The sequence below is a fragment of the Panthera tigris genome, chromosome E2 (assembly GCF_018350195.1).
Source record: "Panthera tigris isolate Pti1 chromosome E2, P.tigris_Pti1_mat1.1, whole genome shotgun sequence".
NCBI lineage: Eukaryota > Metazoa > Chordata > Mammalia > Carnivora > Felidae > Panthera > Panthera tigris.
The window spans coordinates 16,044,418-16,069,619 of record NC_056674.1 but is presented as its reverse complement, the minus strand read 5'-3'; the positions used below and the strand labels follow the sequence as shown (position 1 = coordinate 16,069,619).

The window sequence follows — 25,202 nt, the reverse complement described above, 5'->3', positions numbered from 1 at the left end:
GTGTGTATATATACACACACACATATATACATATATACATTTTATAGTAAATGTGAGTATTTGTATGTGAAAATAACTTCCCCGGAAGGATACACACCAACAAAATCAAAACGTTGGAGACTCTAACGTGAGCTACCGTATGACTGAGATAAATAAATATAAGGAAAGGTTGCTTACCTTTTTAAACATGTTAATACCTTTTGAATTGCTACACATATTTCAAATATGTAATAGTGATAAAATACTTCAAATATGTAATAGTGATAAAATTTGGGCATCCTTTGACTAACTTTATATCTCCCATTTGGTAAACTTATGATTCTAAATAAATATGGACACAACCCTGATTCTTATGATAGCACCTTCTTTCTACATTTTTTAAGTCTGTAGCCAAAATTTATCTTATTGTCCGTCTGCCTGAGACGGAAAATATTTTTCAATGGGATCTCATGACCAGGAACACAAGTTAAAGATGTTAGTTCACCTATGGGCTTCTTTACGGTCAAGCCGACATCATTCGCAACACAACAGAAAGGGATGAAAAAATTCCCTGTCACAAAAGTCCGTTTCTGGTGGGCACAATATCGTGAAACGTGAATAAAGTATTTTTTTCTGGATAGTCTTTAAAAGGACCCAAGTTCACTCTCTCTTTCCCTACAAAGAAAAGGCATTATACAGTACGGTCTCACATTATCCACGTTATCTGACCTGGAAGCAAAACTTTGCCACTAAACTGTATAACTTGTACACAGTATGTAACCTCCTTTTATCTCAGAAGCTTCAATTCTAAAATGGAAACATAATAGTACCTGTGACATTTCAGGTGTAATGAGGTTTTAGTAAAGAGATACACACGTACACACATAGTTTTGGCTAGACTATGAACCCACGTCAGATGTTCACACCCATGCAAGCACGCCACGGTCCTCAGGGCCACGTCGCCGATTCTACAAGGCGGATCCTCACACACAGGCCTAAGGCCTCGGAAGGGAAGAGCTCCGCACACCCTTTCTCAGAACTCCCTGGTACAGGACCATCAGGGACCCGCCCTCTCCCCGCCAGGACCAGCGCAGAACGCGCCCTCAACCTCAGGTCCGGGGCTCCAGCAGTTCAGGGATCTGCGCCTGCGCACGCCCGGGCCGCGCGGCCGTTCCCAGAAGTCTCCGGGGCTCGGGCGGGGGGCGAGCCGATTTACTTCGGGACTTTTAATGACCCTGCTCTCCGGGTCCCACAGTCGGTGTGGTAACTTGGACACGGGGCTCCTTTGGCATGTCCCTTGTTGCGTGCCGCGCGTGAGCGGCCCCGTCCGAGGAAGAAGTCGGCGTGAGTCGCGACGGAAAAGGCTGTGCAGACGTAGCTTAGAGCCCACGTGGACGGGGAGCGGCGGTGAGAGTGGGATTGCGGGAGGCGCTGTCAACACGGGAGCCGGGAGCGCGGGCTGAGTCTTCCCGGGGCTCAGGCTTGTGGGTGCTTGAGCAGCAGAGGAGGGTGCTTGTATCCCTGTGAGAAAGACGGGAAGCGAGTGTGTCTATGTGGGAGGAGGAGCTGGGGGTGCAGACTTGGGTAAGGCCAGGAGAGGTGTGTGGGTGCCCTCGTGTGACGGAGACGTAAGGATGCGTGTCTTTCGTGTGAGCTTGGGTTGTGGTGGCTCTGTGGTGAGTGTCTCTCACACACCGTGGCTCTAGTTTTGCGGCTGCTTCCTGGGACTGTCCTTCCTGGGAGTTCTCTGGGGTTCGTTCACGTGTTTGAGAATGTCCGCATTCTCTGAGCCTTATAGGCAAGAACCAGCTGTGAACGCTCTTGCTTTATTCTGTTTATCTGTATGAGGTTACGGCAGGTGTAGCCATGGAGAGTAGAAGAGAAATGCTCAGCATTGTGGTGACTCTGATTATTCCCCTTCAGGTGTTTGTAGTTAAGCAACGAAAACGTGAAGTTCATTGTGACGTGTGTTTACAAGAGACTGAGCCAGAATTCAAGTGTCCGAGAACAGGAGTTCTTAACCAGGCGTCCTTTGTATCTATGGGTGTCGAGGGAACCACAGCTCCCTGAAATTGTGTAGATAATTGCTGCATATATTTGGAAACTTTCATTTTCATAGTTCAAAAGGTTTAGACCTGGTTTTATTTAGAATCAAAAAGAACAATTTTGTTATACCTTGTGACGATTTTGCACAAATCAAGAGATTTGATCAAGAGCTTGATCAAGAGAATGGGAGTGGTTAAGAAAGCACATGACATCAGTGAGACAGTATTATGCAGATAATACGATTTCTGTTTATAAGAATTAGTCATTATAAAGAAAGATTTAAGTAAACCATCTTCATAGTTGTGGATAATAGTATTCAAGAAAATTTTAAAATAGAATTAAAATTAAAATAGAATGAAATTGAAATTAGAATTAAATTATAATTAAAATAAAATTAAAAATAGAATTTTGTAAAACCCTTTTGGGAAGATTGTATCCAAAATGACATTTTAATTGGTTATTCAGAGAATAATGGAAGGTATGTAGTCATATTTATTGGACAACTTCTCCGTGCTCAACTTTCCTGCCTACTTTACATACATAGTCTTATTAATCTGCAAAGCCTATTTCCCTTCTGTTAATGGAAAAATCTTTATAGTGAAATATATCTGATTATATCAGTGTAGTACAGCTACAGGATATTTAAAAACAGGTAAATGGTGGCTGTTTCAATCACTTTTTTCACAGCTGGCCTCATATGTACAGATTTTTTTTAACGATGAAAATATAGCATCTGCCATAACAGTGACTTAAAATATTTTAAATACTTTCTAATATCTTTATGTCGTATTTATGATAGAATAAATGCAGAATTACTGCAAAAGAAATTAATGTCCTAAGAAATTAAGAAAATAAGAATACCCTTAATCTTACTGCCTAGAAATAATCACTTTTAATATTTTGGTGTATGTGTTTCCAATTTATTATGTGTGAACATTTCTGTGTGGCTTTGTTTTGACAAAACATAATTGGTGAAACAAAAGACGCAGAGTCCTACTCTTAGTTTGAAAAACAAATCTAGCCCAATCATGGGGTTTCCTTTTACCTCTGTTAGGGAGGAGGAAATGCCAGGGATCTCCTTGTTTGAATAACATTAAATTTTCACCTTTTAGATATGACAAATGTTACTGAAAATCTTGTAGCACCAAATTACTAAATAATGCATACTTTCATAATTAATAATTTAGTGCTGGACACAGTGGTGCGTGCCTATAGTCCCAGGTACTTTGGAGGCTGAGCTAGGAGGATCACTTCAGCCCAGTAGTTCTGTCCTGTGGTGTGTCATGCCCATAGGGTGTGTGCAGTAACTTCAGCATCAGTATGGTGACCTCCCAGGAATGGGAGACCACCATATTCCCTAAGGAGGGATGAACTGGTCCAGGTCGGAGATAGAGCAAGTCAAAATTCCTGTGCTGATCATAATAATTTAGAGATTTAAGGTTACTTACAGAGAAAATAGCACTAAATTCTAATTTAGTGTCTGGCAAGTACAAATAATATTTCCAAAGGTAGTTATTATAACAGAAAATAAAGATTGTAATATAAATCCCCCTATTATGCAGAGTAAGATTCACTCATTTGTTATGATTGCATTTTATCACATTCCAATTATAGATATATATATATAATAATATATACCCTTTATCACTCCCTAATAGCTAGAGCAAGAAAAACTGCATTCAGCATCATAAACCACACCTGTGTGTGTTTATATAGCAGCTAGGGAGTGAGGAAAGAAACATACTGTCTTTTCCTGTCTGGTAATCTCTCTGTCTCTCTTATGTTACTCATGATTTTATTAAGAAGAATTATTTTTTCTCAAAGATAGGAACTGAAATTTTTTAAAAGAGAAAGCCCAAGAAGCACAAATTTTCTATGAGAATAACATGATGCAGCAGAATTAACTTCCATGTATAATAATGGATTAAGGGTAATATAATGACTTTGATCTTTAGTAGTGATTGATAATTTACATTAGCCATCTTGTTATACTTTTTAGTGTTAATATGGATTGCTTTGTTATTCTTCAGAACAGTCATAGGTAGTAGGTAATATTCTTTTTTAAAAAAATTTTTATATATATATTTTTAAGTTTATTTATTTTTGAGAGAGAGAAACAGAGCATGTGCAGGAGGAGGGACAGAGAGAGAGACACACACACAGAATCTGAAGCCGGCTTCAGGCCCCGAGCTGTCAGCATAGTTGGGACTCGAATGCCGGACTCGAACTGTGAGATCATGACCTGAGCCAAAGTCAGACACTTAACTGATTGAGCCACCAAGGCACCCCTGTAGTAGGTAATATTCTTAACTTTTCTTTGCTGATTTTGTAATCAACAGAGGCACTGAGGTATTATTAACTCTGACAGTTTAAGCTCATTTTCAATTCCTAAAATCTGACAACAGAGCTTGTGTTCTTAATTTCAACAGGATATCAGCTACATTACGCAAACCTTTTAAAACCTGCCTTCTTCACTGACTTAATATTGTTTTCCATCATTTCATCTGGATTATTAATGAAGCCACAGTATGTCACCATATTGCAGACCATATATGTTTAACCTGTTGCCTTCTATGAGATAGTTCTGTTTTTAATTTTTGGTTATCAAAAATTATTCTTTGATGCACCATGCCTTACATACTGCTATAGTTATTTCCTTAAAAAATTTCCTAGAAATGGAATTTTGTGGTAAAATCAGACTTTTATTAAGTGCCTACTATATGCTAGACCTAGAAATTGTAGGATTTGGGGTAATCATTGGAAAGACATAGTTGCTTCCTTTAAAATGCTTATTATCTAAAATGAGGTAAAATCTGAATAGAAATAATTGTAAGGCAGTGTGTGGTGAAGACCACTAGCTAGATTTAGGTGACCTGCCTTGTGAATTCACAGGAAGACACACCAGTCAGGATATAAACAAAATATACAGATTCTATGAAATATCTATGGTAATAAGTGGATTTTGTGCTATGACTTTTATATTCACCATTTTCCTTCTAATTTTGTTAGATGCACAGTAAAACTAATAGGATATCACAAAGCAGCAGCTGTCTGGGGGATATGATGGCTTAGCTGACAGGTTTATAAACCAAATAAACCCTTCTGTCAAGAAGACCTGAAATAAAGCTGTATTGATATCATCAATTCATACAAGAGATTACACAGAGACGGGTTCCTATATCTTCTAGACAGAACTCCCTCATGCCTGAGAAGAAATGATAACATGAGTTTAGATAGATCCAAAGGAAGCAGACAAAAGATAAGCTGTTCAGTAAAACAGTCTAAATTTAGATAACAAATGATTTTTTTTTATTTTCTTTTTGGATATCTTCCTGTTAACAAGTAAAGGAAAAATACACATATCTTTCAAGTTAACCTGTGGTCATTGTTACAGTAATTATGAAGTAAGCTTTAAAAAAAAAAATCAAGGGGTGCCTGGGTGGCTCAGTTGGTTAAGCGTTCAACTTCAGATCATGATCTCCTGGTTTGTGAGTTCAAGCCTTGTGTCAGGCTCTGTGCTGACAGCTCAGAGCCTGGAGCCTGCTTTGGCTTCTGTGTCTCCCTCTCTCTCTGCCCCTCCTCCCTGCTAATGTTCTGTCTCAAAAATAAACATATTTTTTAACTAAAAAATAAAAACAAGATCAAAATAAAAAGATAAACACTGTTAAAATGTTTTATAACCTTCCAGATTTTTTAATCTACTGATTTTAATTTGTCTATCACTTTTTCTCTACACTGATTGACGTATTCATATATTTAAAAAAATAATTATATTGGCCAATCTAATTATTCTGTTTAAAAAAATTTTTTTTAATGTATGTTTATTATTTTGAGAGAGTGTGCGTGGGGGTGGGGCAGAAAGAGAGGGAGACACAGAATCCGAAGCAGGCTCCAGGCCCCAAGCTGTCAGCACAGAGCCCTACGCGGGGCTTGAACTCACAGACTGTGAGATCTCACAGACTGTGAGATCATGACCTGAGCTGAAGTCAGACGCTCACCTGACTGAGCCACCCAGGCACCCCAATCTAATTATTTTGGACAGTATATCTGGAATATTTTCTCATATCCTTAAATATTTTACCCAACTTCACATTTGATGTCTACTTGGTATTGTAATACAGTGATGGTTTGTCATTTATTTAACTGGTAAGATTTTCTAGACTTGGAGTACAGAACACTGACTTTCCATCTCCAGTGTCTTAACCAACTTTACCCACTTCCTAAAGAGGTTCTCATTAAGATGATATAGGGCTTAGAAGATGAGAATGGAAGGAAGAGGATCTGCTCAGAGCAAGACTGCACTGCCCACTCTTAGGTCTGCATCTGCCTCGCCAGAGTGATGCAGTGGCCAAAGAACTGCTGATATGTGCACATCTGACTTTAATGCACATATGCTTCTCTTGACTTTGTTCATCAGAGACCCCTGGGATTTGGGGAAGGAAATGACCTTATCTGTAATCCCAATCTACCCAAATTGTGTGTGTTGGAAAGTAGATTTGGAACTTGGAGTGGGAGATCCTAACATTAGTTTATGTCCTGTTGGGAACACTAAAGCAAAACTGGTTTTAAGATCTTTCTCTTCTCCTAGCTCTGGCTTTCTGGATCTGTGCTATTCTGTTAGAGGAACCCTGAAGACTGATCCACTCTTGTAGGCCTAAAACCATGGCCCATGTAAGTTGATGTTTCCTCCCTTGACCTTTTTTAGGTCATGTGAATATTTTCATTACATTTTCTAGAGTTTACTACCAAGAAAAGGCCTCTCCAATAACCTTTTACCCATCTTTTGTTCTGGTGAAATGTGATGCTAAATTACCCAGCATCCTTTCCATGCGACCTGTTCTAAACTAACCAGTGTTCATGTTATTACTGCAGAGTTATTCAACATGTCTTAAGTGTTCATTCTTTTATCAAGGGCAGTAATGGAATAGTAAAGGAGATATGCCCTTTGAGGTATAGATTTGTGTTATGTGAGGTTGCACAATAGTGTGGTCAAATGGAAATAATGGTTGTATTTGACCATCCATGAGAAAACTTTGAAATTTTCCAGATTTGGGATTTCCAGGTAGATAGGATAGAAATTTGGTATCAAAGGACTTAAATCTCAGTATAGAGTAAAATCTCATAATTTGTTTGAATTGGTACATGATTGTGATTTGCATATTTGGTCATAGACCTTGGCAGGAAATCTCCAGAGATAAATATGAAGACTCTTCTGTTGTTGGATGAGACATACTAAATTTAGGTGACATCTGCATAATTCATCATCCTTCTTAAGTATTCTTAACTCAATGTATTAGTTATCTATTAGCTATGTAACAAATTACCTCAACACTTAGCAGCTCAAAGCAGTAAACATTTATCTCACAGTTTCAGTGGTTCAGAAACCTGGACATGGCTTTGCTGGACTCTCCTGTCTGGATCTCTTACAAGGCTATCAAGGTGTTGGTCAGGGCTGAAGTCATCTTAAGGCTAACATTGGTGTATCTGTTCCCAAGCTCACTCAAGTGGGTTTTGACAGGATCCAGTTGCTCATGGGCTGTTGCCTGGAGGCCACACTTAGTTGAGCAAGTGAGACATCCAAAGAGGGCAAGCAATATGGAATCTATCAGAAATAACATTTTGTCACTTTAGTCATATTCTATTTATTAAAAGCAAGTCACTCGGCTCAGCCCACACACGTGAAGGAGAGTACACAAGGGCATAAATACTAGATGATGATCACTGGTAACCTAAATGGAAGCTGCCTACCATACTCTCAGCTAAGCTAGCTGTTCAGTGACAGATGGTAGATGGCAATGAGGAAACTATATGTCATAAGTAGTAGGTGAACATAGAATCACAGAATTGGGGAAGACCTTACAAATGTAATACATCCTACCTGTATAAATGATTAAATCCAGTATGTCCCTGAATTATGTCATGTGCCAGAAAGTACATGGGTTTGTCAAAACAAGAGAGAATATTTGTGGTAAGATCTGAAATAATGAAAATTTAATACTTGAGGGAATTCTTAATTTTATACAAAGTCTGTTTTCTAAAATTGAGACTTCATACTACATTTTGAAAAATATTTGATTAAATTTTCTCTAAAAAGCAAAAATTTTCTTCAACTCATGTTTACTGAGAATTTATGTGACAGATAAACATTATGCTTGTATTCACTATTTGATTTAATAGTCAATGATTATTATTTTTATCTATCCTCAAATGATTCAGATATTTAAGAATATGCCAGGAAATTTGGTCTATTCCAGCAGGCTTCTTCAAAAATATGTATATATTCTGCTTCAGTCCCCTCCTGTATTATATATTTTTAACCTACATATTTGCTATGTTGCTTTCTTTCTTTCTCCTTCCATCTTCAAAATATTCCTCTAATTTCCCCACTAATACATGGGTTTGCCGTTTCAGAGATCTGTGACATTCAGGGATGTGGCCATACACTTCTCTCAGCAGGAGTGGGACTATCTTGACTCTGTTCAGAAGAACTTGTACCGGGATGTGATGATGGAGAACTATGATAACTTGGTCTCATTGGGTATGTTCATCAGCCTCTAGTAATTTAAGATAATTTAGAAATAGGCATTTTTTCCCACTATGACTTTCAGGGTTGCTTTTAGGAAACTAGATACATTTCTTTGTTGTTATCATTATTATTATTTTATTTTATTTTTTGCAAAGAAATAAATGATTTGAGTTTTGTCAGGTTGGAAATTGTAGCTCCATTAAACATTGTTGGGGAGGAAGAATTTTCCTTTATGCTTCAAGATTCTTCTAGCTAGTCTAAGAATTAAATTTATGTGAGACAGATTAACAGGAGAAAAAAACCAGAGTTTAATTATGTGTACACAGTCTCAAAAATGAAACTGAGACTTGAAGAAATGATGAAAGTAGTCAGTTTTTACACTTTTTAGAGAAAGAGACGACAAACCTGTGAAGAATTGACAGGACAAAGAAAACTTATGTTCAGAGTTTCAATTAGTAAGGAATTCTAAACTGAATTTGGGCTGGGGTAGTAAATTAGTAAAAAGTATTTGGTTGTCGGGGCACCTGGGTAACTCAGTGGGTTAAGCTTCTGACTTCAGCTCAGGTCATGATCTCACAGTTCATAAGTTCAAGCCCCACGTCAGGCTCTGTGCTGTATAGAGCCTGCTTCAGATATTCTCTCCCTCTGTCTCTCTCTCTCTGCCCCTCTGCTGCTCGTACTCTCTTTCTCTCAAAAATAAATAAACATTAAAAAAAAAAAAATAACAAGGGTTGTTAATAATAGCCTTCTCAGGTCTGAATTCCCTATATCTGTTATAAGGATGTCTTTTTATCTTCTGATACAGAGAGGGTACCTTCCATTAGGAGATTTATTTCTTGCTTTCTGGAGACTAAGTATGGATCATAGTGTTATTTTTGCATTTAACTTTTTTTTTTTTGGTAGACTCCATACCCAGTGTGGGACTTGAATTCATCCCTGAGATTAAGAGTCACATGCTCTAACTGAGCCAGCTAGGCGCCCCTACATTTACCCTTTTTAAAATTTTATTATTATTTTATTTTTGAGACTGAGAGCATGCATGCAAGCAGGAGAGGGGGCAGAGGGAGAAAGCGGGGGGGGGGGGTGTGGAGGGAGGGAGAGAGAGAAACTTGAACAGGCTCCATGTTCAACCCAGAGCCTGACACATCTGCATCTCATGACCCTGGGATCATGATCTGAGCCGAAATCAAGAGTCATATGTTCAACTAGCTGCAGGAGCCTTGCATTTAACTTTTAAAATAATCATCATGCCAAAGTAGCATGTTTCGGGATGGTCTGCCCTTGGCCCCTACAGCATCTTCATCTTCTCTGTCCAGTGATACTCATACCTCCTCTGCAGTGACCTCTTTTTCTTTATGAACAGGATCTTGTTTAGAATTCTCTGGCATTTATTATTATAACCATTGTTAAATGATTCAGTTTTCCTATTTATTTATGCTCAGGATGTCTATAGAGATTACATTTTATTACCCACTTGCAGGGAAATCAGCTTGACACAGGGTCCTGAATTACTCTCATTGCCCTAAAAGGGCCTCTACAATTTTTTTGTAAGTTTATTTTATTTATTTTGAGAGAGAGAGAGAGAGAGAGAGAGAGAGAGAGAGAAAGTGCGAGTTGGGGAGGGGCGGAGAGAGAGAGAATCCCAAGCAGGCTCTGCACTGTCATCCCAGAACCCAACCAGGGCTTGAACCCACAAACCATGAGATCATGACTTGAGCCGAAGTCAGATGCTTAGAATCATCCATGCACCCCAAGAGCTCTACAAGCAAAATAGTGGTGCATTAGATAAATGGAATTCATTGAAAACTGAGGCATACACACTCTATTTCATAAGAAATTCTTTCTGTTTTGTGGTTGAAAGTTGTAATCTGTGAACATTACATTTAAAATGGAAAGAATATCCTACGGAGAGCCCTTCTTTGTACCCTTTGAAAGACAGCAATATCAGTAAAATATTAATAGCTAACATTGTTCTTAGTATGTAATTGGCAACACTCTGAGCGTTTTACACATATGTATCAACTTGTTTGATCCTCCTGACAGCCCTATTCCCATTTTACAAGTGAGGATACTAAGGCACTGGGTTTAAGTGACTTTCCCAAGGTCAGACATAGGTGGAAGGTAGCAAAGACAGGAACTGAACTAAAGCTCCAGATTCTGTATTTTAAACTATGGTATTATGCATTCTCTCAAGAAAAAGAGGATTTATGAGTATATGTTAAAAAACAAAACAAAACTTATTATACCTGATTTCTTGTTCTTTAGTTCCTTTACCCTCTCTTCTCAAAAATGTTATTCAACATCATTTTGACCTTTAGTTTATTATTATAATTTTTTAAGCATCTCTTTTTTTTAAATACTATTTTTGAGAGAGAGAGAGAGAGAGCATATGTGGGGAGGGACAGTAGGAGAGGGAGACACAGAAACCAAAGCAGGCTCCAGGCTCCAAGCTGTCAGCACAGAGCCTGATGTGGGGCTGAAACCCACAAACCATGAGATCATGACTTGAGCCGAAGTTGGATGCTTAACCGACTGAGCCACCCAGGCACCCCTATTACTATAATTTTAACTAAGCAATGTTTTGTTCTATATCATGTGCATTTTTTTTTCTTTGTAAGCAGAACATTCCATTTCTAAGCCAGATGTGATCACATTATTGGAGCAAAGAAAAGAGCCCTGGATGGTTGTGAGGGAGGACACAAAAAGATGGTGTACAGGTAAGTATGAGCAAGGAATATATCTGTGTAGGTAAAAGCTAAGTGGTTAAGGAGAGACCTTGGAAAACTCCATGTTGGAGAACATACTTGTGATCTAGGGAGGAAATCTATGCTCTGCATGAGCTAGCTACCCAATGAATTTCATCTTTACCCCCTTAACCACTCCCTTTGTTACTCTTGTCATATTTCCCTCCCAATTCAGTAATGGGCACTGTCCTTCTTCCTCATGCACCATTTTGTCTATATTTTGGACTCAACTGCTCTCCAGATCCTCTTGTGCACTTGGACTTATATATATGGCTTCACTGCCTAAAGATAAATGCATTCCTATATCTGGCTAATGAAATGCAATTTATAGTGTATTAGGGAAGACATAAAATAAACATATAAACAAATAAGTAGGTACATAACATCACATAGTGAAATACAGTGTCAAGGAAACTAAGGACAAGACAAATTAAGGTAAGATGGTCAGGAATGCTTTTCTGAGGAGGTAGGATGTGGAAGGTAAGGCCCAGGCCATTTGAGTATAAGAGGAAGAGCATTCCAAGAAGAGTAGACAAATGCAAAGGCCTGAAAGAGAATATGACTGTTGTTTGTTCACGAGCAGCAGGTAGATCAGAGCAGAGTTATTGAATAGTGACTAACAAAACAAAGTCAGTATGCTATGGGGGATCAAATCATGTTGTGTTGTGATTCATTAAGAAAAATTATAGTTGTTTTTAAGATTATTTCTAAAGATATGATTTGATTAAATTTTTTGTTATCTTCAATGTTCAAAAATCAAACCTTATAATTATGAGACTTAAAACAGAAATCTAGATAAAATAAACATTAAATGATTTTCCACTTTCTCTCATTTACTTGTTATTTATTTCTTAATTTTTATTTATTTTTATTTTCTTAATATATTAAAAAAATTTTTTTTTAACATTTGTTTTTGAGAGAGAGAGCACAAGCAGGGGAGGGGCAGAGAGAGAAGGAGACACAGAATCTGACGCAGCTCTAGGCTCTGACTCAGCACAGAGCTTGATGTGGGGCTTGAATGTGAGATCATGACCTGAGCTGAAGTCAGCCCCTTAACCAGCTAAGCCACCCAGGCTCTCCTTTCTTAATTTTTGTTTTAAAAAGTTTTATCCTAATATTAATCTACTGGGAGTTTTTTCTCTTTATAGGTTCTGAAATCATTTTTTCTTTATCTCTGCTGTATTCCTGAGCTCTATCATTTCATTTCTCAGTTTTTCTAATTCCGATTTATGTTTTTTTAATTTCATATAACATTTTTTAAAAATCAGAATACTTAATATTGTTAAAATGGCAGGGTGCCTGGGTGGCTCAGTAGGTTAAGCATCCGACTTCAGCTCAGGTCATGATCTTATGGCTCGTGAGTTCAAGCCCCGGGTCGGCCTCTGTGCTGACAGTTCAGAGCCTGGAGCCTGCTTTAGTTTCTGTCTCCATCTCTCTCTGCCCCTCTCCTGCTTGCACTCTGTCTCTCCCTTAAAAATAAATAAACGTTAAAATTTTAAAAATATATTGTTAAGATGGCATTACTACCCCAAATCCTATCAGCTTATTTGTAGAAACTGACATCCTGATCATAACATTCATGTGAATATGCAAGGGATTTAGAATAGTCAGAAAATCTTGAAAATTGAGAAAGTGGAATTCATATTTTCTAATTTCAAAACTTATTACACACCAAAACTTACGGGATGCATTGAAAGCAGTACTAAAAAGGAAATTTATAGCTTGCATTAGAAAGAAAATTCTTGGGGTGCCTGGGTGGCTCAGTTAGTTAGGTGTCTGACTCTGGATTTCAGTTCAGATCATGGCTCATGAGATCGAGCCCTATGTCGGGTCTATGCTGGCAGCTGCTTGGGATCCTTTCTCTTCCTCTCTCTCTGCCCCTTCCCCCCAAATAAGTAAGTAAACTTTAAAACAAACAAAAAAATTAGAAAATTCTCAAATTAAAAACCTAACTTCATACCTCAAGGAACTAGGTAAAAAAGAACGAACTAAACCCAAAGATAGCAAAAGAAAGAAAATAATAAAGAGTAGAGCAGAGGTAAACAGAGAATAGAAAAATAATAGGAAAAAAATCAATGAAACCAAGAGTTGGTTCTTCAAAATAGTCAACCATAGTGAGAAAATGTTAGCTAGATTGACTAAGGAGGGGACTCAACTAAAATCAAATGAAAGAAGGGACTATGAACAATTGTATGCCCACAAACTGGGTAACCTAATGAAATCCTGAAGACATACAGTCTACTAATACAGAATCATGAAGAAATAGAAATCTAAACAGACTTGTACAGAGATTGAATTAGTAATCAAAAATAAACAGACATGTGAAAAGATGGTCAGTATCACTCACAATCAGGGAAATACAAATAAAACAACAACAATGAGATATCATCTCACACCTATCAGAGTGGCTAAAATTAACACAGGAAACAAGTGTTAGGATGTAGAGAAAGGGAAACCCTCTTACACTGTGGGAATGCAAACTGGCCCAGCCACTGTGGAAGATAGTATAGAGGTTCCTCAAAAGGTTAAAAATAGAACTATCCTAGATCCTGCAATTGAACTGCATATTTACCCAAAGGATACAATGCTAAGTCAAAGGGATACATGCACTCCAATGTTTATAGCAGCATTATCAACAATAGCCAAATTATGGAAAGAACCCAAATGTCCATTGACTGATGAATGAATAAAGAAGATGTGGTGTACACACACACACACACACACACACACACACACACACACACACACACACGAGTATTACTCAGACATAAAAAAGAATGAGGGGCACCTAGGTGGCTCAATCAATTAAGTGTCTGACTTTGGCTCAGGTCAGGTCATGATCTCATGGTTCATGAGTTTGAGCTCCGCATCAGGCTTGCTGCTGCCAGCCTGTCAGCATGGAGCCCGTTTCAGACCTTCTGTTCCCCTCTCTCTGCCCCTCCCCTGCTTGTGCTCTTTCAAAAATAAATAAACATTAAAAAAAAAATCTTGCCGTTTGCAATGACATGGATGGAGCTGGAGAGTATTATGCCAAGCAAAATAAGTCAGAGAAAGACAAATACTGTATGATTTCACTCATATGTGGAATTTAAGAAACAAAACAAACATGGGGTGGGGTGGGAGGAAGAAAGGAAAATCAAGAAACAGAATCTTAACTATAGAAAACAAAGTGATGATTACCAGAGGGGATGTGGGGCAGGAATGAGTTAGGTGATGGGTACTAAGGAGGGCACTTGTGATGAGCACCAGGTGTTGTGTACATATGTTGAATAATTAAATTCTACATTTAAGAATGGTATACTGTATGGTAAATAACTTGGAAAGAAAAAAATAACAAAAAATAACCCTGTTAAAGAATTAACACCACTTCCCCTCAAACTCTTCCAAAAATTCGAAGAGGAAGAAGAAACATTCCCAAATTTTCTCTATGAGGGTAGCATTACCCTAATATCAAAGCCAGACAAATCCAGTGCAAGAAGAGAAACCCATAGATCAATGTTCCTGATGCATATTAAGTGAGGCAAAAGTTCTCAACAAAAATACTAGCAAACTGAATGCAACAGCATATGAAAATGGAGTTTTTTTTCTGGAATGCAAGGATGATGCCATATATAAAAATCAAGCATGCAATACACCACATTAACAGAATGAAGGGGGAAAAACACAGGGTTATCTCAATTGATATAGAAAAAGAATTTAACAAAATATAATATTTTTCATAACACTTGAGAAACCAGGAATAGAAGGAAACTACCTCACCAAAATAAAGGCCATCTGTGTTAGTCCACAGCTAACAGCATACCCAGTGGTGACAGACTGAAAACCACAGGGTTTGCTGCATCCTATAAGGTTCAGTATATTTTCATTTCCATTTATCTTCAGATACTTTCTAATTTCCCGTGTAATTTCTTTTCTATTGCTAATTTAAGTGTGTGCTATTTCCACATGTTTGTGTATTTTCTACTTTTCCTTCTGTTATTTGTAATTTTGTTCCTTTGTGATCAGAAAAGACACTCTCATTTCAATCTTTTAAATTTTGTTGATAGTTGATTTGGGTCTAATGTGGTGTATCTTGAAGAATGTACCACGTGTACTTGAAAAGAATGTGTATTCTGCCGTTGTGTACAGAAAAAACATGTATGTTAGGTTCAGTTTGTTTAGAGTGTTGTTCAAGCCCTCTGTTTCCTTGTTGATTGGCCTGGTTCTTCTATCTATTATTGTAAGTAGGATATTGCTACTGTATTTTAGCAAATTAGCAAAGCAATAAAACTTAGACTATATATTCTGTCCTGTTTATGGGCAGTAGTTTAATTCTCTGAGGCTTTGCTTACACTGGTTTGTGTCCTTCTCATGCATGTGTGATTCAGGTTTAGGCTAAGCTTTTTCAGAATGTTTTCTTCTCTCACTTTCCAGTTTGATAGTGTTCCTTATCATGATTCTTTTTTTCTTTTTTTAAATATTAGTTTGTTATTTTGAGAGAGTGTGAGAGTTGGGGAGGGCTAGTGAGAGGGAGACACAGAATCCTAAGCAGGCTTTAGGCTCTAAGCTGTCAGCACAGGTCCCAATGTGGGGCTCGAACCCATGGACAGCAGACCGGGAGATCATGACCTGAGCTGAAGTTGGAAGTTTAACTGACTGAGCCATCCAGGTGCCCCTGCCATGATTATTGTAGCAACAAATACGTCAGGGCTTTTACAGCCCATTTTTTGCCCCAGTATGACTGGGCCCCTCCCTTGTGGCAAGGTTGTGATATAGAAAATAGCAAGAGGGGTACCTGGGTGGCCCAGTTGGTTGGGCGGCCAACTTCGGCTCAGGTCATGATCTCATGATCCGTGAGTTCGAGCCCTGCGTCAGGCTCTGTGCTGACAACTCAGAGCCTGGAGCCTGCTTTGGATTCTGTGTACCCCCAATGCCCTCTCTCTGCCCCTCCCCCACTCGTGCTCTGTCTCTCTTTCTCAAAAATAAATAAATGTTAAAAAATAAAAAGAAAAAAGAAAATAGCAAGAAACTCACCCTAATGTAGTTTACTTTTTAAGGTTTTCACTCCTCTCTACAGGTCTTTTTTTTTTTAATTTTTTATTTAAAAAATTTTTTTTAATGTTTATTTCTTATTGAGAGAGAGTGCGAGCAGGGGAGGGACAGAGAGAGAGAGGGAGACACAGAATCTGAAGCAGGCTCCAGGCTCTGAGCTGTCAGCACAGAGCCCGACGCGGGGCTCAAATCCACAAACCATGAGATCATGACCTGAGCCGAAGTCAGACACTCAACCGACTGAGCCACCCAGGCACCCCTTTAATTTACTTTTTTTAAGTAGGCTCCACACACAACGGGGGCTTGGACTCACAACTCTGAGATCAAGAGTAGCATGCTGTATTTACTGAGCCACCCAGGTACCCCACTACAGTTGTCTTCTTTTGTTTACTCAAATTTACTGACTTCATGTGTTTGATTTTGTTATTTTGTCAAGCATTTTTAGTTGATATCAGTCAGAGAGGGAAATGACTATAAGGGATTTACATCACTGTGATGGAACTAGAACTTCTTCAATTAAGGAGTTATTTAACAGTGAAATTATATTTCATTTATTTTCTCTTCTGTCATTGTGGACTCATTGCTTTTTATATTGTTTATATTTATCACAATCATTTTTATGCTACTATTTTCACAGTGTTGGCCAGTCATACTTCTGTAAGTCTTTGACATTTTCATTTCTTTTTTGCCTAAGATTTCTAGGTTCACCTTTTTTGACCTGTTCTAAATTGTTTTCTTTATCTAACCATGCTAGATCCATATAATGGACATTATTTTTAGAAATGATAATTTAGAAGTTAAAGAATACTCATTACAACTATTTTTTTTGACAACTTTTTCTGTTCTATTGTAATTGGTCTGTTTAAGCCTTCTAGGTGATTTTTTGGTGAATTTTGATGAATTTTTCCAGAAAATTATCCATTCCATTATTTCAGAAGTATTAGTGATGTATTCAAAGTATTCAAAATTTCAGTAAAATTCATTTTAGTTTTGCATTTCCCCCTTAATCATTTCTTCTTATTTTTTGTTTTTACTTCTTTTTGATTGGTTTGGCTAATGTTTACTTCTTGATTTTTAAAGCACCAGCTTTTTATTTGTTACTACTACACTTTTCTAACTCATTACGTTGTGCTCTTAATTTGTTTTTTCTTTCTTTTAGTTTGCTTGTTTTCTAAGTTTTAGAATTGGTTCCTTGACTCATTTATTTCTTCCATTTTAATAGCAACAATTACTTAAATCTTTGAATTCTCTGAGTGCTCAAATTGAATGCCTAAAATTCTGGTATGTACTTATTTTCTCTATTGTACCCTTTCCGTTTTTTTATTTCCATACTTTCCCAGTTTTATTCTGGAGAGGGTACTTCCGTTTCCACATCAAATGTGTTTTGGTTTTCTGGTATTGTTATAATTCCTGTTGTTACTTGGTTTTGGAGAGAAAGTGTTTGTATTATCTCAGAATTTGGTACATACTATACTTACAAGAATCTACTCCTGAAGCCAAAGAGTATGTATGTTAGCTGACTTAACAATAATTAAAAAAAAAAAAAAAAAAAGATGGCATTTCTTGTCCCCAAGTCTCTTCCCACTCATTCAGCACATAGAAATTTTTTCAAGATATCCTTTCATATTTTTTGTTATTCTGCAGGCTATGTCTGTTCAAATATGTTTTTCACATAGTTCCTGTAACTCTTTTTCCGATTTCTTTGCTCTATAGTTGAGTTTCACTTCTTTTCCTCAAAATACCCAACTGCTCAAAATCCATAAGACTTTTAGCAGGGTGTATACTTCATCCCTGTCTGAAAATTCATTGACAGACTTGTAGAAAAGGACCTGAGAAAAGATATGAAGGAATAAAACAGTTGGAAAATTTGTAGAATGGGTACCTAATAAGAAAAAGCTCAGTGAAAATAAGCAAACAAGAACTTTTATTATTTTATTTAAAATGAGAACAAAGAAATGCACACATGGCTGTGCATTAGAGGAAATGACCACAATATTTGTATTTTATTATTTTTTCTTAATTTTTTTTTATGTTTTTATTTTATTTTTGAGAGAGAGACACGGAGCAGGGGAGGGGCAGAGAGAGACGGAGACAGAGTTTGAAGCAGGCTCCAGGCTCTGAGCTATCAGTGCAGAGCCCAACATGGGGCTTGAACTCACAGACTGCAAGATCATGACTTGAACCAAAGTCGGTCGCCCAACCGACTGAGCCACCCAGGCACCCCAATATTTGTATTTTAAAGGGAATTGGAGAAAGATCAGGTATAAATAGTTGCCATATTTTACACACACACACACACAGAAACTGATACTGGAGAGAATACATTAAATTATTGTAGTAACGTAATAAATGAGTTATGGAGACATTGTCAGTAGTAATGCAAACTGTATAGCTGATTTTGGAGAATACTCTCTAGAGTATTCATCTTTCATAGGTAATGTTTTTAATTTTTAAAGAAATTTACTATAAAATATTTATGTCCAGGAAAACAAAATGTTTTTCTCATTTCTTTTAGACTTGGAGTCAAAATATGAAATAATCAGCTGTGAAAAAGTACACGTTTATAAAAAACATTCACCTCTTACTCTACGTCAGAAAATTCATACTAGAGAGAAACCCTATGAATGTGACAAATGTGGGAAGGCCTTTAGTCGACATACAGACCTTATAGTACATCAGAGAATTCATACTGGTGAGAAACCCTATGAATGTGAGCAGTGTGGAAAGTCCTTTAATCGTGCATCCAACCTTCTGCAACATCAGGGAATTCATACTGGTGAAAAACCTTATAAATGTGAGCAATGTGGAATGATGTTTAGTCGTAGGATGGACCTGAGAGTTCATCAGAGAATTCACACTGGTGAGAAACCCTATGAATGTGAACAATGTGGGAAAGCCTTTAGTCGTGCCTCACATCTTACTCAACATGGGAGAGTTCATACTGGTGAGAAAGCCTATGTATGTAATGAATGTGGGAAGGCCTTTAGTCAGGGTGGAAGACTTAGAATACATCAGAGAATTCATACTGGTGAGAAACCCTATGAATGTAAGGAATGTGGGAAGGCCTTTAATCAAGCCTCTCATCTTGTGCAACATGACAGAATTCATACTGGTGAAAAACCCTATGAGTGCCATGAGTGTGGGATGACCTTTAGTCGTGGTATAGATCTAAGAGTACATCATAGAATTCATACTGGTGAGAAACCATATGAATGTAAGGAATGTGGGAAGGCCTTTAGACGTGCCTCAAATCTTGTTCAGCATGAGAGAATTCATACTGGGGAGAAGCCCTATGAATGTAAGGAATGTGGGATGACATTTAGTCGTGGTTATCAGCTCATTCCACATCAGAGAGTGCATATTGGTATAAAACCCTATGAATGTAATGAATGTGGGAAGGCCTTTAGTCATGCTTCAGCACTTATTCAACATGAGAGAATTCATACTGGTGAGAAACCCTATAAATGTAAAGAATGTGGGAAAGCCTTTCTTCATGGTGGAAGCCTAAGAATGCATCATAGAATTCATACTGGTGAGAAACCCTATGAATGTAAAGAATGTGGGAAGGCTTTTAGTCGCACCTCAAACCTTGTTAGGCATGAGAGAATTCATACAGGTGAGAAACCATATGAATGTAAGGAATGCTGGAAGGCCTTTAGTCATATTGAAAGCCTCAGAGTACATCATAGAATTCATACTGGTGAGAAGCCCCATGAATGTAAAGAGTGTGGGAAGGCTTTTAGTAGTGGCCATCAACTAATTGTACATCATAGATTTCATACTGGTGAGAAACCCTATGAATGTAAGGAATGTGGGAAGGCTTTTAGTGTGTATGGGCGACTTACTAGACACCAGAGTATTCACAGTGGTGAGAAACCTTTTGAATGTAACACATGTGAGAAGTCCTTTAGGCTTAGGTCAAGTCTTAAAGTACATCAGAGAATTCATACTGGAGAGAAGGCTTATGAATATAAGGACTGTGGAAAGGCATATATATGTAGATAGAGAATGTATACATATATACATAGAGAATGTATAGTACATAAGTGATTTATAATACTGAGAAACAGTGTGAATGAAAGGAATATGGGAATACTTTTAGGTATGGTTCAGTTTTTATAAGGCATTAAGCAATTTATACTGGTGAGAACTCCTTAAAATGTAAATAATGTTTGGAATTTTTGTTATGACTCATGTTCAGATTAATAAATTTATAATGTATTTTTATATAACAGGGAAGACTTTACTAGCATTTCTCTATTTACAGATTATCAGAATATTCATCTTGGAGGAAAATTCAGAGAATGTGGATATTCCCTTGTTTTTTATGCTTTATTTATAAAAGCTCTCCAGCCCTCATCAATTATTGTTAAATTTGAGGAAACGCATACCACAGAAAACCCCTGTTGATCTAACAAAAACCATAGTGATTGTCATTTGATGCTTTACAGCCTGTATGACATTGGGCAAGATATTATCCCTGTGGGAGTCATTTATAAGTGGTGATAACAGTACTTGCATTATAGTGCTGTTTTTGAAATGTAGAAAACTTGGAAAGCTATCTTAAACATAGTCTCTATTCAGTAAGTATTAGATACTATTTTTAATATTATTTGTATTACTATTAGTGAATTATTAAGAGACCAAGTCAATATGGGTGTAATGAACTTAGAAGATCTTTATTCCTAAGTAATTACTTGTGCCTTTTTGAGTTTTAAGTATTTTTTTCCGCACAGTCTAGTAGAATATGAAAATCATGAAGATTTAAAATGTGAGTTTTATTGGAAGACTGACATTGATTTGTTTACATACCACCTATGGATGCTTTCATACTCCTCTGGCACAGCTGAATACCTGCAGCAGAGGCCATATGGCCAACAAAGCCTAAAATATTTACTGTCTGGTTCTTCACAAAAATTTTTGCCAGTACCTGTTTTAGAATAACATCCCCACCAATTTTTCATTACTTTGGATTTTCGAAGAGTATGAGAAAGTTGTCTTACTGAATGGTCCCATGTTCTGGGTTTTTAAAATTATTTCTTTGTGGGTCATTTATCCTGTTCTTCTATCTCTAATCGTTCTAGTAAATTAAAAGTTAAATGAAGAGGTTTAATTGAGTCAATGTTGTGAATGTTAAGAAACATATAATGTTGAGTTTCCCTACTTTTAATGATGCTGGATGTTAACACCTGGTTATAGTAATGACTGCTAGATCTCTCCATTGTAGAAATCCATTTTATAGTTACTCATCTGCATGGTAATATTTTATCACCTCCTTTTGCAAATTGATAATCCTCATGTATAAGTTCTGAATTAAACAGAGAATTGAAATTAGGGTCTATTCAGAAAGGAATGATAATGAAATGCTTATATGCCAGAACTTGGGGATGTTATCAGTTTTATTGTACTCATTGGAAATTTAATAAATTGCTCACGGCTTTATCCCCAGATCATACATACCCATTGTTTGCCACTTAGTAGGTATTGACAAAATTGATAAAATAATTAGATAACAATTAATTAAAAATTCGTAGAATAAAAATTTTACAAAGCTAGAAATAAAATGACTTAAATCTAAGCCAGTATAAGAAAGCAATTAATAAAACTAAAATCATTAGAGCCTATCGATTATTAATCAGATAGTACTCTAACAGCTTTGGGTTTTTTCTGTGAAAAACAATACATCTAGAAGTAGAGTTTAGTGATTTAGAAATGGAACAGGAATCTTGAAAAAATGTTTTTTAACTTTAAATTTTTCTGTTAGAAGTATGTTAACATCAGATAGGCTGTGATAAATCTGGTCAAGATAAAAATAAGAATGATTACATTATAGTATCATTAATAAGAAAGGCGATACAATCACAAACACAGAGAATTTTAAATTAAAAGAAAATGCTGGGTGGCTCAGTTGCTTAAGCCTCTGACTCTTGATTTTGGCTCAGATAATTGTCTCATAGTTCGTGAGTTCAAGCCCACATTGAGCTCCATGCTGACAGTGTGGTGCCTGCTTGGGATTCTCTCTCTCTCCCTCTCTGCCCCTCCCTTGCTCGTGCTCTCTCTCAGAATGAATGAATGAATAAATAAATAAATTTAAAAAATCAACAGTAAATTTCAGGAGCTGAACTGATACATTATTAGTAACTCAAGTCCATACTTAGATTTCCTTGGTTCTTACCACATGTTCTTTAAAAAAAAAATGCTTCAGGGGCGCCTGGGTGGCTCAGTCAGTTAAGCGTCCGACTTCAGCTCAGGTCATGATCTCACACTCTGTGAGTTCAAGCCCTGCATCGGGCTCTGTGCTGACAGCTCAGAGCCTGGAGCCTGCTTCAGATTCTGTGTCTCCCTCTCTCTCTCTGCCCCTCCCCTGCTCATGCTCTATCTCTGAAAATAAATAAAAACATTAAAAAAAATTTTTTTAATGCTTCAGTTGTTTCCAGCATATTTAGAAATCTAAGAGAATGTATTGTGTTCCTAGGAAAAATGTAATTTATCAAAATCAAGATGATAGTGGATACTTTAAAAAAATTTTTTTTAATGTTTATTTTTGAGAGAGACCAAGCGTGAGCGGGGGAAGGGCAGAGAGAGACTGAGACACAGAATCAGAAGCAGGCTCCAGGCTCTGAGCTATCAGTACAGAGATGGACACAGGGCCCAAACTCATGAGCCATGAGATCACCACCTGAGCCGAAGTCGGACAATTAACCCACTCAGCCACCCAGGTGCCCCTGGACACTTTTAATTTTAATTTTTTTAAAGAAAAAGAAAATAACATCTTTCTTTTAAAATCACTGTGGGGGTGCCTGGGTGACTCAGTCGGGTTATTGAATATAGAGATATACACATCTAAAAAATTATGCCCCCAGGCACACCATTAGTGCTTTTTAAAAAGCACTATGCAGATGGGGAATTCATAGTGCTTTTTAAAAAGTTTTTGTGCTTAAATAATAAAATACTGAATACTGAATCTCTACCTTTGAACAATGAAAAGCTTATATCAACCAAACATGATTAGAGATCTGTGGTAAAGAACATTTTAAAATATTACCAGGGTGGGGTGCCTGGGTGGCTCAGTCGGTTAAGCATCCGACTTCGACTCAGGTCATAATCTCACAGTCCGTGAGTTTCAGCCCCGCATCAGGCTCTGTACTGACAGCTCGGAGCCTGGAGCCTGCTTCACATTCTGTGTCTCCCTCTCTCTGACCCTCCCCTGTTCATGCTCTTTCTCTGTCTCAAAAATAAATAAACCTTAAAAAAAATTACAGTATTACCATGGAATCCCCATTCCTAATATTTAACATCTCTAGGCAGATCCAAGGGGAGTGACTCTAAGGTTGGAATTATCCATCATTATTTCATGTTATTAGTGACGACTGGATTGCAGACAGCTCACTTTATGACCCATAGTTATCTTCGTTTTTCTGAATATACAGCTCTATTTTTCTACAAACTGAAATATATTTTAGCCCAATCTTTATATAAACATACCTCAATAAATTTAAATCTTGTCTTTTGACCATGATACTGTTGTTGACAATTTTTCATAATTACAAAAACAGTGAATAACTGTGCTCCTATATACTAGTATATGTGAGCAGCTGTCTGTAAATACTCAGGCCTAGGTAGTGTACATTTTCAGCTTTGGTAGGTATTGCTAACTTGTTTATTTTTGATGTCGGCATCTGGCAACTCAGTCAAAGACGACATGTGTTGTATGTTTCTCCCTCTAGTATGTGGTTTAGTTTTTAGTTTTCTAATTACTACTGAGTTGAATATTTCCCACATATTTTTATTGGCCAATCATGCTCCTTTTTGTGATTTTTCCTAGTTCTTTTACCCCTTTATCCTTTTTTTCTCCTAATTTAGAGATGCCTTAAAAAATACTCAATATCCAAATCCTTTGCTTGTTTTATTTGATGTCTTCATTTTTTTCCAGACTTATGTTGATTTATGCTGCTTTTTACTAAGTTCAGTACCCCTCATACAAATATTTTAAATTTTGATATTTCAGTCCTACCAAATATTCTTATTTCTGTTCACAATTTTATTAGACTATTTAGTTTCCTAAATAGTTATCTGAAAGTCAAAATGAAAATTCCTTTTCTTAATATTTATATGGATTATGTACTTTTATTGAAATGGCTTTGGCTATATTGTGTAATGGTAGTGATGTCATCAGTGGTATTGTATATTGGTAGCTATGATGTCAGTGTGATTGTCCTTTATAACCAACACTTCTGTGTCTATTTGTTGCAGATGGGGAATTCAGTAATCTATTCATTCACATCTGATAGTTAATACCATTGTCCTATACAAGTTTGAGAATTAAGTATAACATAAGACAGAATAATTAGTTTTTCAGGCTTCTGGTCTTTTTCTCCAATAGTGCAAATTAGATCAATTATTTCATGGTTAATATATTGTTAGTAATTGGTTATGGGTAGTTCCATGTTGTACGTTAAGTAGTTTCCTACATAAGAAATGCCCCATTTTTTCCAAATGCCATTTCATTATTGCTTTAGTTATGTACTATTCTTCCTTAATTTATTGATATATTAATGAATATTGATAGATTTCTTGTTCTTTAACCACTTCTGGGATAAGCTAATGGTATATTATTCTTTATACTGTTCAATATCATCTGTTAATATTTGATTTCAAATGTTTGCATCTATATATGTGAGCTTGTATTCTAATTTCATTGTGTATTTTTCATGTTTGATATTGCACTTATCAGGTTTTTTTTTTTTTTTAACTTTAAGGTTTAAAGTCTAAAAGATACAATAGAACTTCTCTTTGGAAACTTATGGAGCTTTTTATATCTTATTTTCAATGTTACATCTTTAATTACCTTAAGTATCTTTCTTACATGACACCCT

The 25,202-nt window shown here is 36.8% G+C and overlaps 1 protein-coding gene across 1 annotated transcript; it reads left to right on the top strand.

Moving 5' to 3' along the window:
• Positions 1–1,159: 1,159 nt before the first annotated feature.
• On the top strand, positions 1,160–20,331 carry LOC102961179 (zinc finger protein 420-like). Its single transcript, XM_007096876.3, has 5 exons — positions 1,160–1,386; positions 6,614–6,696; positions 8,437–8,563; positions 11,173–11,268; positions 18,842–20,331. Exons 2-5 carry the CDS (start codon positions 6,688–6,690, stop codon positions 20,329–20,331), a joined length of 1,722 nt encoding a protein of 573 aa, XP_007096938.2. The 5' UTR covers positions 1,160–1,386; positions 6,614–6,687.
• Positions 20,332–25,202: the final 4,871 nt, after the last annotated feature.

Bases quoted from the DNA above. Each gene is read 5' to 3' on its own strand.
- LOC102961179 (XM_007096876.3), top strand. The intron at 8,564-11,172 runs GTATGTTCATCA...CTTTGTAAGCAG, and splicing joins TGATAACTTGGTCTCATTGG to AACATTCCATTTCTAAGCCA. The intron at 11,269-18,841 runs GTAAGTATGAGC...CATTTCTTTTAG, and splicing joins CACAAAAAGATGGTGTACAG to ACTTGGAGTCAAAATATGAA.